This window comes from Bos indicus x Bos taurus, chromosome 6, assembly GCF_003369695.1.
Source record: "Bos indicus x Bos taurus breed Angus x Brahman F1 hybrid chromosome 6, Bos_hybrid_MaternalHap_v2.0, whole genome shotgun sequence".
Classification (NCBI taxonomy): domain Eukaryota; kingdom Metazoa; phylum Chordata; class Mammalia; order Artiodactyla; family Bovidae; genus Bos; species Bos indicus x Bos taurus.
The window spans coordinates 31,610,877-31,623,193 of NC_040081.1; the positions used below are offsets into that span (position 1 = coordinate 31,610,877).

At 37.8% G+C, this 12,317-nt stretch overlaps 1 protein-coding gene across 3 annotated transcripts in view; it reads right to left on the reverse strand.

Annotated features, from left to right (window-relative positions):
• The window catches only part of GRID2 (glutamate ionotropic receptor delta type subunit 2), a 1,644,075-nt gene that overhangs the window by 648,187 nt on the left and 983,571 nt on the right, over positions 1 to 12,317 (reverse strand). For all 3 annotated transcript variants that reach the window (XM_027544060.1, XM_027544061.1, XM_027544059.1), the window contains exon 7: positions 5,297 to 5,458. In XM_027544060.1, the coding sequence (XP_027399861.1) occupies positions 5,297 to 5,458 (162 nt within the window). The remainder of the gene's footprint in view (positions 1 to 5,296; positions 5,459 to 12,317) is intronic.

The window sequence follows — 12,317 nt, forward strand, 5'->3', positions numbered from 1 at the left end:
CAGTTGTGGGTCAGCACCACACTGGGGGGGCAGCAGGCACATTTGCAGGCTCAGTGGTCTGACCCGGCCCATCTCTACCAGGACAGTGTGGGTGCACACCCGACACTGGAAGGAGGCCCCGTACGTCTCTGGAATCAGCTAGGACATCCTGATCATCATGACACGGATGGTGAAAAGCTGACCGATGTCTTCCGGATTCAGTTTCTCATAATCAACACACTGAATGGATCTACTTGAATCTGATGTTCTAAGACTGAGTCAGGTTAACTGTCAAAGATCTCATTGATAGCCATGTTAAATGTTAGGATAACTTATAGTGGGAGGCAGGTGAGCTGTCTGTATGGATTTTTGTCAAATGATTTTAAGTGTTCGCAGTTTACATTTAAAAATGGCTCCCTAATAATAATTGTTTTCCCAAGTAAGTGTATGTATAGAGGTTCAACAGTATTGATGGCAATATTTTCATCTTTAGCCAGGTCAATAAAACCCCGAAAATTTGCTTTGCAGGTTTCCATATTTACATCTGTTCCTCAAATCACATGTTTTTGTCCTGGAAACTGCTCACTGACCATTCTATTTTCTGTTGTTGGCCCATACTGCAAAACTACCTACAGACACTTTTGTGCAGACCCCAGGTCAGGCCTCTGCCTCATGGGTATGCCTGTAACACCACTGTTGGGGTTTCCTCTGTCTAAGAGCTGAGAGTAACATATGTTGTTTGGTGAACCAAGAACAAAACCAGGAGGAATCCCTGAAGAGTGCATCAGAGGAGAGCTGGAAAATACTATGTCCTGTGCAACAGGGCTCTGCCAGCCAGTTCCAGGCCTGGCCAGCCTCATCTACAGCTCTGTTACATGGGTAGAATCCTGGCATCATTGTCTCTGACACAGAGAAAGCCTGGCTCCCTCACTTGCAGGAAGGGAAGTTTACTGCTCCAAAGCCTGAAGGACTCCAAGGGTACCTGGTAGATTACGTTCCCAAATGTCCCAAGAAAATAGTTTTTCAAAGCTTTAAAAAAATTTAAAGAATTAGAATTAAGTACTGAGGATTTTTTGAGGATAATATAAATATGTATTTTAAAAAATAAGGGAATAAACTACAAAGAAAGAAGAATCCAGAGTTATATATCAAAAGTCGGTCAGGTCAGTTCATTGTATCTACGATAACTAGTTTAAAAATATAATGGAAACATATCCAATCCATTATAGTGTGTGCATACACACACATACACACAGGTGAGCATATTCAAAACCTTGTAAAATTTCAGCAATGAAACAATGAAAACACATACAAAGAATACTATAAATCTTTACTGAGGGTTATAAGAAGATGACTATATAGATAGATACCATGTCTATGAATGAAAGGCTCATTATTTTAAAAATTATAACTTTCTCAAAAATAATCTATAAAATCCATATAAATAACAACAGCTTGGGGGTGCTGATATTCTCTGAAAGAAATGATCACTTGAAAATTAATCTCTTATTATTGAAAAAAGAAGATAAATACAGAGATATCCACTCTACCAATTCACAAAATTGCTGCAGATGGGTACTGCAGCCATGAAATTAAAAGAGGCCTGCTCCTTGGAAGAAAAGATATGACTAACCTAGACAGCATATTAAAAAGTAGAGACATTACTTTGCTGACAAAGGTCCATATAGTCAAAGCTATGGTTTTTCCAGTAGTCATGTATGGATGTGAGAGTTGGACCATAAACAAGGCTGAGTGCCGAAGAATTGATGCTTTTGAACTGTGGTGTTGGAGAAGACTCTTGAGAGTCCCTTGGACTGAAAGAGATCCAACTAGTCAATCCTAAAGGAAATCAGTCCTGAGTATTCATTGGAAGGACTGATGCTGAAGCTGAAACTCCAATACTTTGGCCACAAAGATCTGCAAAGATCTGACTCATTAGAAAAGACCCTGATACTGGGAAAGATTGAAGTCAGGAGAAGGGGATGACAGAAGATGAGATAGTTGAGAGAAAAGATGGGATAGATGAGAAAGTGTTGGCATCACTGACTCAATGGACATGAGTTTGAGCAGGCTCTGGGAGATGGTGAGGACAGGGAGGACAGGTGTGCTGCAGTCCATGGGGTCTCAAAGAGTCCATGGGGTCTCAAAGAGTCAGACATGACTTAGTGACAGAACAACAACAACAAGATAAATTATAAAGCTGCAACACAAGAGTTCCCTGGAAATCACCACCTCCTTCTTACTGGACATTATAGTGCTCATGTCAAATGCATTGTGTTTTTTTTTTTTAAGTCCTTTTATCTCATCCACATAATGAGAATGCAAATTAATTGAGGGGCAGACATTCACTCTTTTAATTCTTTGTACTCCTTGCACTGGAAATCCCCGATGGCTCAGCAATAAAGAATCTGTCTTTTGATCCTTGGGTCCAGAAGATCCTCTGGAGTAGGAAATCGTAACCTGCTCCAGTATTCTTGCCTGAAAAACCCCATGGACAGAGGAGCCTGGCAGGCTACAATCCAAAGGGTTGCAAAGAGTCGGACAAGACAGAGCAACTGAAAACGCACTGCTCATATTAGTACATAGGCTTTGTAAAGTGTACAGCATATGGTCAGATTATAGGCATGCAGTGGCTACTTGAATGCAATTAAGAATTTTTTCACTAGAATATTCCCATTGAAATAAAGAGCCTGACCTCATCTGTGATGTTTAGCAGCTGACTTCTTTTTAAGCTGCCTTTCTTATTAGGCCCTACATATGGACAGGCTGATCAAGAAAGCCCATCATGGATCTCCTTCTTTGAAACCCCTGGAAAATTTAAGCCTATAAAATCTCCAGCCCAAGTAAATGGGAACTATTCTCAGCTTGTCTCTAAACTACTACAACTGTCCCACCCGTTCACAGCACTCTGCTCCAGCCAGCCTGGGCCTGCATGGGCCCACTCTGCTTTATTCGAGGTCCTGTGCGAGTAGTAAATTATCTTGTTTTGTGAAGTGTCATCAGCCTGGACATCTAAATGGGATAACCAAAACACTCAGGTGAGGCAAAGTAATATGATTGGAAAAACATGACTCTGTTTTCAAGCCTAATTCAAAATGTGAGAAAAAAAATAAGGAAACAGAACTTTTGTTATCATACATATCATTCAAACTTAGCCTTTAGATATAGAATATAGATATATTCCTTTAAAAAAATGCTACTGGCTTGAAAGTTTACAGGAAAAAATATACAAATATTCTCCCAAACAAAACTTCATAATTATCATATAAAATCATTGTTTTGATTATAAATTTTCTAACAGAAACATTTTACATATTGAATTGCTCCATAAGAAATACCTACATATTATAGTGTCTCTTCTTCCCTCCTACAGATACTTTCACTAAATAAGTGTCTCCTAAGCAACCTCCCAAACTATTATTCTGTCTTTGTGTGACAGCTTCGAAGAATGAATATATTCAGGTTCCTGCATCCAAGCCAAGGCATGAATTAATAAATTGGCAGGATCGGAACCATGTTCAACAACCTCCCTTGGATTCATACCTGCCAACTCTCCGTAGAAATAGAGCTGGGGGATTTTGGCAACACCTTGAGTTTAGATTTGACTTATTCATTTTTCACTTAAAAAATCCTCCTCTGCAAATGTATTCAATGAATTTAATTTTCAAGCACTTCAGTTGATAAGAGCCTAAATTCTCATTAAAGTGATTCTTCTGCAAAGAGGATACAGCATCAAGTGGAAAATGCAGGCTTTTCTCTAAGAGAAACATATTTTTCCCTCCACTTCCTGGTTTTTGTACATCTAGTTCCCTTTTAATGTTAATTTTTAGATTTTTCTCTGGCATCTCTAAACACTTCATATTTCATTTGACTAGCTATTTCTTTTACTATTTCAGGAAAAAAGGCAAATGCTTGCAGTAAGAAAAAGGATGCATAAAATGAAGACTATAAACTTCCAAATGACTGTCTCCTTTGTGTAAAGGGTACAGGGGAAATTTGTTTGTTTTATTAATCATTTCATTTTAAATCCGAGAAGCTGTGTGAGACAAATGGAAAATGCCAGCAAGGATGACATGACAAAGAGGCTAATAAACTGCTGGATGCTTATAACTGTGAGAGGAGCTAAGCAACATAAACTGCCTTCTGGGAACGGAGCGGGTAGCTGAGCTAAAGCAGGTCACAGGCAGGCTAAATACCACACTGACAGTGAAGAAGAATGCCATCAAGTACCCCCACATAGCTCACAAATGCACCAAAATATTGACTGTTTATGACTTATATTATTATTGTAAGGCAAATTAAAGATCACATCCAATGTTTTACCACATGTCGTCTAACTGAAAAACACCTAGATCTAGTGTTTATTTTTTTCAGGGGATGATAGAGAAAAAAAATGACTTTCTGTACTTTGTGACAGATACTGAATAATTTGAGCATCTCTGACACTAATGATACAATGAAGGTGAAATAAAATATTTCAATGATTAATTTTTTATCTGCAGAAAATTTCCTTTTGAATAAATAAATCACATAGACATGTTGTTTTCTGACCTTGAAATTTTTCAATATTTATTTCGATTTTATTTATTTTTGGCTGTGCTGGGTCCTTGTTGCTGTGTGGGTTTTTTCCTATAGTTACAGAGAGCAGGGGCTACTCTCTAGCTGTGGTGTGATTGGTAGTTGCGGCTCGAGGGCTCTAAAGCACAGGTAAAGTAGTTGTGGCTCACAGGCTTAACTGCCCCATGGCATGTGGGATCTTCCTGAACTATGGAGCGAACCTGTGTCCCCTACACTGCAAGGCAGATTCTTAACCACTGAGGCACTGGGGAAGCCCTTGATTTTTTTTTTTTAATATTTAATTTATCCATTGCACTATTTTGTGCTCTGCATAGGCAGCAATATTAGTGAAGAAAAAAATCCTAAAATATATCTTATCAATGACTTATTGTTTCTCTTTGCATAAAAATTAGGAAGACCAAAATGCTAGTCAGACACACGGTTGCCAGGGGGTAAGAGATGTGGGAATGGGATGGATTGGGAATCTGGGATTAGCAGATGTAAACTATTATATATAGGATGGATAGACAGCTGTATGGCATAGGAAACTATATTCGGTATCCTGTAATAAACCATAAAGGAAAAGTTTATTAAAGAAAGAAATGTGTATATGTGTATAACTGTGTCATTTTGCTGTACAGCAGAGATTGGCACAACATTGTAAAATCGACCATACTTCAATAAAAAAAAATAAAATTAACAACAATGACAACAAACTAACGGATGAATTTTGAAAAAAGAAATGCTAGTTCGAAGTTACCTTCTTGATGGTCTCCAGCATGGAGCGCCCTCCCTGCCAGGGCTTGGAGTTCTTTCTGATACATGACAGACTAGCCATGCTGTGCCACTTCCGGTCCTCCAGCTTCTTATGAAAAGCGTTAGCAAGCAGAAGCACCGTGTCATATATGTAAAGGTTTGAAATCTGAAAAGACATTAGACAGTAATCATCAGAATCAGAGATGCCAACCATCAAGAATAAGGAGAAAAGTATCAGCTCCGTTGCTTCTGTTCATGTCATAGATAGCTGGTTTACAGGGTTATTTATTAAGCAGAAGGTTTCCTTTTTTTCATTTCCTGGGCAATTTTGCGATTGAGAATGAAGTCTTGTCTGATTGTATGCCTCAACTGCTTTTTCAGCTTATTTAGGTGTGAGAGAGATGATAAAAAAGAGGAGTTTCGACAGAGGCAAGGCTGTTAGTGTCAGACCTTAGAAAATCACTGGTCCTTATTTCTTTCTGAGGAAGTAAGGATCTAAGGGCTTAAGATTGGAAGGGAAAATGAATAATACATTTTCTGAAGATGTCATATTTTTGCATTCTGGTTTTTCAGATGGAGAAATATCCACTTGATTTTACATGGAAGATGAGTGTCATAGGTGCCGGATGTCACCATTTGCCTATATGTTTGTGTCTATGGCGATTCAGTAATGAAAAAGTGAGAGGAAACAGCACCATTCATAAACATTACAATGGCCAAGGGTCTATACAAAATTATATACAGGTGCATTGCAATTAATAAGACAAATACCATAAACTGCTGTTTGTGAATGTGTGTTTATATTAATGATTTCTTCTTCTAAGGTAATCATATTAACTTCCCTCTACATAGATTTTAAAATAAATCACACAAATATTTGATACACTGTATTGCACTCTTACAGTTTGCCAGAATCACTGTCCTCACTGTTAATTACCAATGTTTTTTAAATAATTTAGAAATAACATTTTAAAAATACAGATACCATGAGATATCCAAGGTCAACAACAGTGGTTTAATGTTATATCATTTCCTCTCTGAAGAAAAAAAAATCAATATAAAATAAAAAATGAGAACTCAACATAGCTATAAAGAATAAATCCATTTTAAGCATGTAAGTCTTCTCAGATATTTAGGAATCTTGTTATCACATTTTTTCTTGAAATAAAGGGGACAGTACTTTGATTGCCCTTTGCTTATAATTAATCATGAAGGAATCTTATGAAATTTTCTGCCCACATCACAGCATGCTACTGAACTTCAACTATTAGGATGATGAGAATTTGAACAACTGTTAATAAGCACTTCCTAACAGTGCCTTTGAATTTTCTAACTAGGTAAATCTTTAACCACTTGTTTTTGCAGACTTTCCTTTAAAGAGACTTTCAACACTCTTATGCACCACATGAAATATCAGTTTGTTCTTTATAAGGAAATATTTGGACAGGCCATTCTCATCTTGGCCCCCACCCCATCAGATAATTCCTAGAGAAACGCCTGTAACTGGCAATGAATGAAGAGTAATGCTTGAAGTTAAAAGTAGCTGATGGAATGAACTTCATCTGAATCAGACTGAATACCCAAAAGGGAAATCTAGAAGAAACGTGAAGGATGAATGAGTCGTATCCAAAAGTCTGGGGCAAATCTTTGGATATTTCTCAATAATCTACAATAATTTGACCTTTTCTAAAACCTCTCATGACTCCACTGCCTCAAACTCTCTTGCTCTAAGCAATCTAACTTTATTTTGTTTCACCCTCTGACTGATTGCTTCAAGCGTGTAGATGAGATAGTTGTGGGAACATCCTCTGAAGTCTCTTTATCTGTCTCTAACTAGTTAACGTTCTCTCGTACTCAATCCATGGGTCACAGGCTGGGTGAATCCTACCCTGACAGCTTCTCAGGATTCTCCCCACTCCCAGGCTAGGTGGGCAGTTCTTGTTTTATCTCTCGGAACACTCAGTGCATATCTCTATTGAAGCATATCAGAATGCCAAGACTTCTTTTAAATTGCTTTTCACACAGAATATAAGTTCCTTCTGGATTGGGGCTCATATTGCAATATTTTTGCTTTTTGCACTTTTTGTTTCCCTTATTTTTTATTTCCTCTTGACTTAGCCCAGAGTCTAGCACATATTTGGTTTTTGATAAATAGTTGTCAAAGAAAGAAAGTCAAAGAAAAGAAAGTCTAGTTTAACATCAGTTAGGTTTAACAGAAGTCAAGATGTGAGCGATCTGACAACTGGTGACACTTCTTATGGCATAGTCTCCTTTGCATATCTAGAGGCATGCACTTTAGCATCCATGCTGGACTGAAAGGTCAGTGATTTGTAGTCAATACGTGACAAGTGTTTTTGACAAATGACTGCCTCTCTTTGTTTGCTCACATCCCAAACTGCAGAATCAAAAGGGGGAGATGACATTCTCTGAGCTTTCCATTATCCCTTCTTTTACTTCTTTCTTAGCAAATTCCTATTCTCCTTTGAGGTCTGTGCTCTTTACCATGGCACACATTACAGCCCCTCTCTGCCATTACCTACTGACCTCTTGGTCACTTTTTAGCAGATGAACTTTGCTTCTACTCTGGTATGACAAGAACAAGTGACTATTTATTAGACACAAATGAACAACTCCTCTAACATCTTAAATGTCAGCATCCCACCATTTGACCAGTCATTTCTATCTGCTCTAACAACATTTGTTTTCGACTTTACTGAACCATCAACACTAACCTCCTCTACATGCCAACTTTCCAATGTCTGACACCTTCTTTGACGTGCTCTGAAACATTCTCCTTCCTTTAGTAGTTGATTGCCTGGTATAATTTCTAGGCAGCTCTTCATCTCAGCATTCTTCCTCTGTCTTTCTCTTATTTTTCAGTGTTTCTGTTGAAAGTTTAATACTCAGAACTAACTTTATTTGCAGATGCGAACTGACTAGGAGAGATGTGGATAAAATGTTATCTTTCTTGATGTTAACAAAATGCTTCTGACACAGAGACTGAGATAACATAGAATGGTTTGGAGCAAATATTACTTCTGCTATGTTCAAAACAAGTTTGCCTTCATTTTAACAGCCTTAAACTGTCAAATCATGTCTCATCCATCTGGACTTCATGTAACTGACTTTGAATCTACACTTTCTATCTATCATATTTTAAATTTTAGGCATATTATTCAGTGACTGTTAACAATTTGAATATTGATGTAAGAAAATATAAGCTTTCTCTTCTAGCTTTATCTCATTAACATATCTGATAGACGTATTTTATTCATTTTAATTTGTGTAGTTTAAAAATTTTGAAAATACTAGGTCTGAGTGAAGTCAAAGTTGCTCAGTCATCTCCGACTGTTTGGGACCCCCAAGGACTATACAGTCCATAGAATTCTCCAGGACAGAATACTGGACTGGGTAACATTTCCCTTCTCCAGGGGATCTTCCCAATCCAGGGATCAAAGCCAGGTCTCCCGCATTGCAGGTGGATTCTTTACCAGCTGAGCCACAAGGGAAGCCCTAGGTCCAAAGACAGACTCTTTGGATAACTATAGAGAATTCCTTGCACTTCAAGAGTAGAATGCCTATCAGTGTGGTTTTACTATTCCACTAGTTCCATCCTTACTAAACTGAGGGTAAGAGAAACTCTGGTGAGAAGCTGTAAATATTAAAGGTCCTCAAAGCTACATAATACATCTGGGCCATGTTCTAGGCTTATGAACTTTGCCTGAAGAATTGAACACAAAACAAAGTAGTTTAGCTGATTACTAGTTGAGATGTTGTTGTTGTTGTTCAATCACTCAGTTGTGTCTGACTCTGCGACCCCATGGACTGCAGCATATCAGGCATCTCTGTCCTTCACCATCTCCCGGAGCTTGCTCAAACTCATGTCCATTGAGTCAGTGATGCCATCCAACCATCTCATCCTCTGTCATCCCCTCTTCTCCCTCCTTCAATCTTTTCCAGTATCAGGGTCTTTTCTAATGAGTCAAATCTTCACGTCAGATGCCCAAAATATTGCAGCCTCAGCTTTAGCATTAGTCCTTCCAATTCAGGATTGATTTCCTTTCAGATTGACTGGTTCGATCTCCTTGCAGTCCAAAGACTCTCTAGAGTCTTCTCCAGCACTCACAGTTCAAAAGCATCAATTCTTCAGCACTCAGTTTTTCTCATAGTCCAATTCTCACATCCATACATGACTACTGGAAAAACCATAGCTTTGACTGCAGAGACTTTTGCTGGCAAAGTAATGTCTCTGTTTTTTAATATGATGTCTAGGTTTGTCATAGCTTTTCTTCCAAGGAGCAAGCATCTTTTAATTTCATGGCTGCAGTTACCATCTGCTGTGATTTTGGAACCCAAGAATATAAAGTCTCACACTGTTTCCATTGTTTCCCCATCTATTTTCCATGAAGTGATGGAAGCAGATGCCATGATCTTAGTTTTCTGAATGCAGAGTTTTAAGCCAGCCTTTTCACTCTCCTCCTTCACCTTCATCAAGAAGCTCTTTAGTTCCTTTCTGCCATAAGGGTGGTGTCATCTGCATATCTGAGGTTACTGATATTTCTCCCAGCAATTTTGATTCAAATTATATTACTTTTAATTTTAAAGAAACCCATATATTGTATAACTTTTAAAGACAATAATAAGACTATGTTTTGAACTTTTTAAAAAACCTGAAGCCAAAATGCTTACTATCTTTTGTTCTTAGTAGTCTTTGGTGAAAATGTTTGAGTGACATTAATTTACAAACATTTTAATATTTTCCTAAAAGGAAAATTTTTCAAACACTATATTAAAATCAACAAAGAATAAAAAGATTTACGACAATATCTAAATCTAAAAAAAAATATTAAGTAGGCTTCGGTGATGCCTGTTCTTAAGGAAGTCCTATTATCTTGTTTAATGTTCCTCAACCCATGTATTTAATAGTATATTCTTCCGGGAGATGGTGAAGGACTGGGAAGCCTGACATGCTGCACTGCATGGGGTCACAAAGAATCAGACAGAACTGAGCAACTGAACAACAGCAATGTATCTGAATATTAATTTTACTGTGTTAAACACTTGTTTCAGAATCTTTCTACCTCCCTTTTGAAAACTGGGACAATATACCAATGCCTTGTTCTCTTCCTAAGTATTTCTCTAATATTTCTAAATTACAACATTGTGATCTTATCTACAGCTTTATTAACTGCTCTGAGAAATTATTTTTCCGGCCTCATTTTAGAACAGTAAGGCATACTCTAACCACCTCCCAACACCTGCTCCTTCTGATCTAATGATTTACTTTCCTTTAAATGACTTTTATCTAGTCTTTCCAATTTTAAGATGGAGAAACAGAAGCAAAAGGATTTGAATGTTTCTATTTTCTCTCCATTAGTATCCAAACTAACATTAGTTTTGTGTGTGTGCTCCATTTGTGTCTGACTCTTTGCGACCCCTTGGACTGTAGCCCACCAGGCTGTTCTGTCCATGGGCTTTCCCAGGCAAGTATTCTGGAATAAGTTGCCATTTCCTACTTCAAGGGATTTTCCTGGCCCATGGATCGAACTCACATCTCTTGCATCTCTGCATTGGTAGAGGGATTCTTTACCACCATGCCACCTGGGGAGACAACATTAATTTCATCAAGCAGTAAATGGCTTACTTCCTTTTGTTTCATATATTGCTAAAAACTGTTTCTAGCTGAAAGGTATCTTTGACATTTATTTTGCAACTTCAGCTAATTCTGAATTTTAGTCTTTCTGGCACTAATTTAAAGATTGAGGAAACTTGGCTTTTGTTCTTTCTAAATATTACTTAGGCTTCCCCAGTAGAAGGACAGTTGCTGAAGCTGAAGCTCCAATACTTTGGCTATCTGATGCATAGAACCGACTCATTGCCAAAGACCCTGATGCTGGGAAAGATTGAAGGCAGGAGGAGGGGATGAAAGAGGATGAGATGGTTGGATGGCATCACTGACTCAATGCACATGAGTTTGATCAAATACTCGGAAATGGTGAAGGACAGGGAAGCCTGGTGTGCTGCAGTCCATGGGGTCACAAAGAGTGAGACGACGGAGCGACTAAACAGCAACAAAATATTACTTCCCTTTCTGTGTACACTAAAACATGTAACAGGCCAGAGATCTCTAGATGCTCACCGTCTTTTCTAGATGTACCCTCTTTTCCTCTGTTGTACAGATTATTGTGACTGCTGGGTTTCTATTTTCAGAGGTCACAAGAATCATATTTTCATACCTTTTATTCTGAGTTTTTCTTTAAGGTGGATCCTGCTGATAAGATATACGTCTACATGTGATCCTTTTTATCTGCACTATGGACTCCAAGTTGAGAGAGGGTTGTTTCTCCCAGGGAGCCCCTTACTCTCAATTTTATAAGTACTTTTCTTGTTATTTTCTTTAACTTCAGTGAGATAAAACATACACCAAGGCCAGACTTTTTATCAAATGCTCCGCTTTTAGTAGAACGTTTTAAATTCAAGAGCCCAGCATTTAGGCACTTCATTATATAAATCTTCACATATAAAAGTTTCTGTCAGTTTTCCTTTTACATATTAAACAGTTAGTCAAATTCTATTACATATAATAGGGATGCTAATACACAATAAATGCACAAAGAAAAGTAATCTTCCAGCTTTCTTCAATCTGTAGCTTTGAGGGGTGTATGATGAAGGTATGGGGCAGGAGGAGTGTTACTTCCAGTACATCCTTAATTCATTAGATATGTCTGGGAATACCAAGATAAATAAAATATTTGTTCCCTGATTTCAAGGAAGTCAACTGAATCAGAAGGATTGTGCTGTTAGGCGAATATGCTGTGAAATACTGTGCAATACCTTTCTGCTTTCCTCTCTGTACATTACCTACTACCTCTTTCAACAGAAACAGCCTTCAATATCTCATGATTTTCTAAATCAAAGTTCTTTCATGTTTCTAATTAAAATTCTATCATTTCCACATCAATTATACTCAGAACCAATTAATATCAAAACATAGGTCATTGGAAGTAGAGAACTTAAACCCTGTT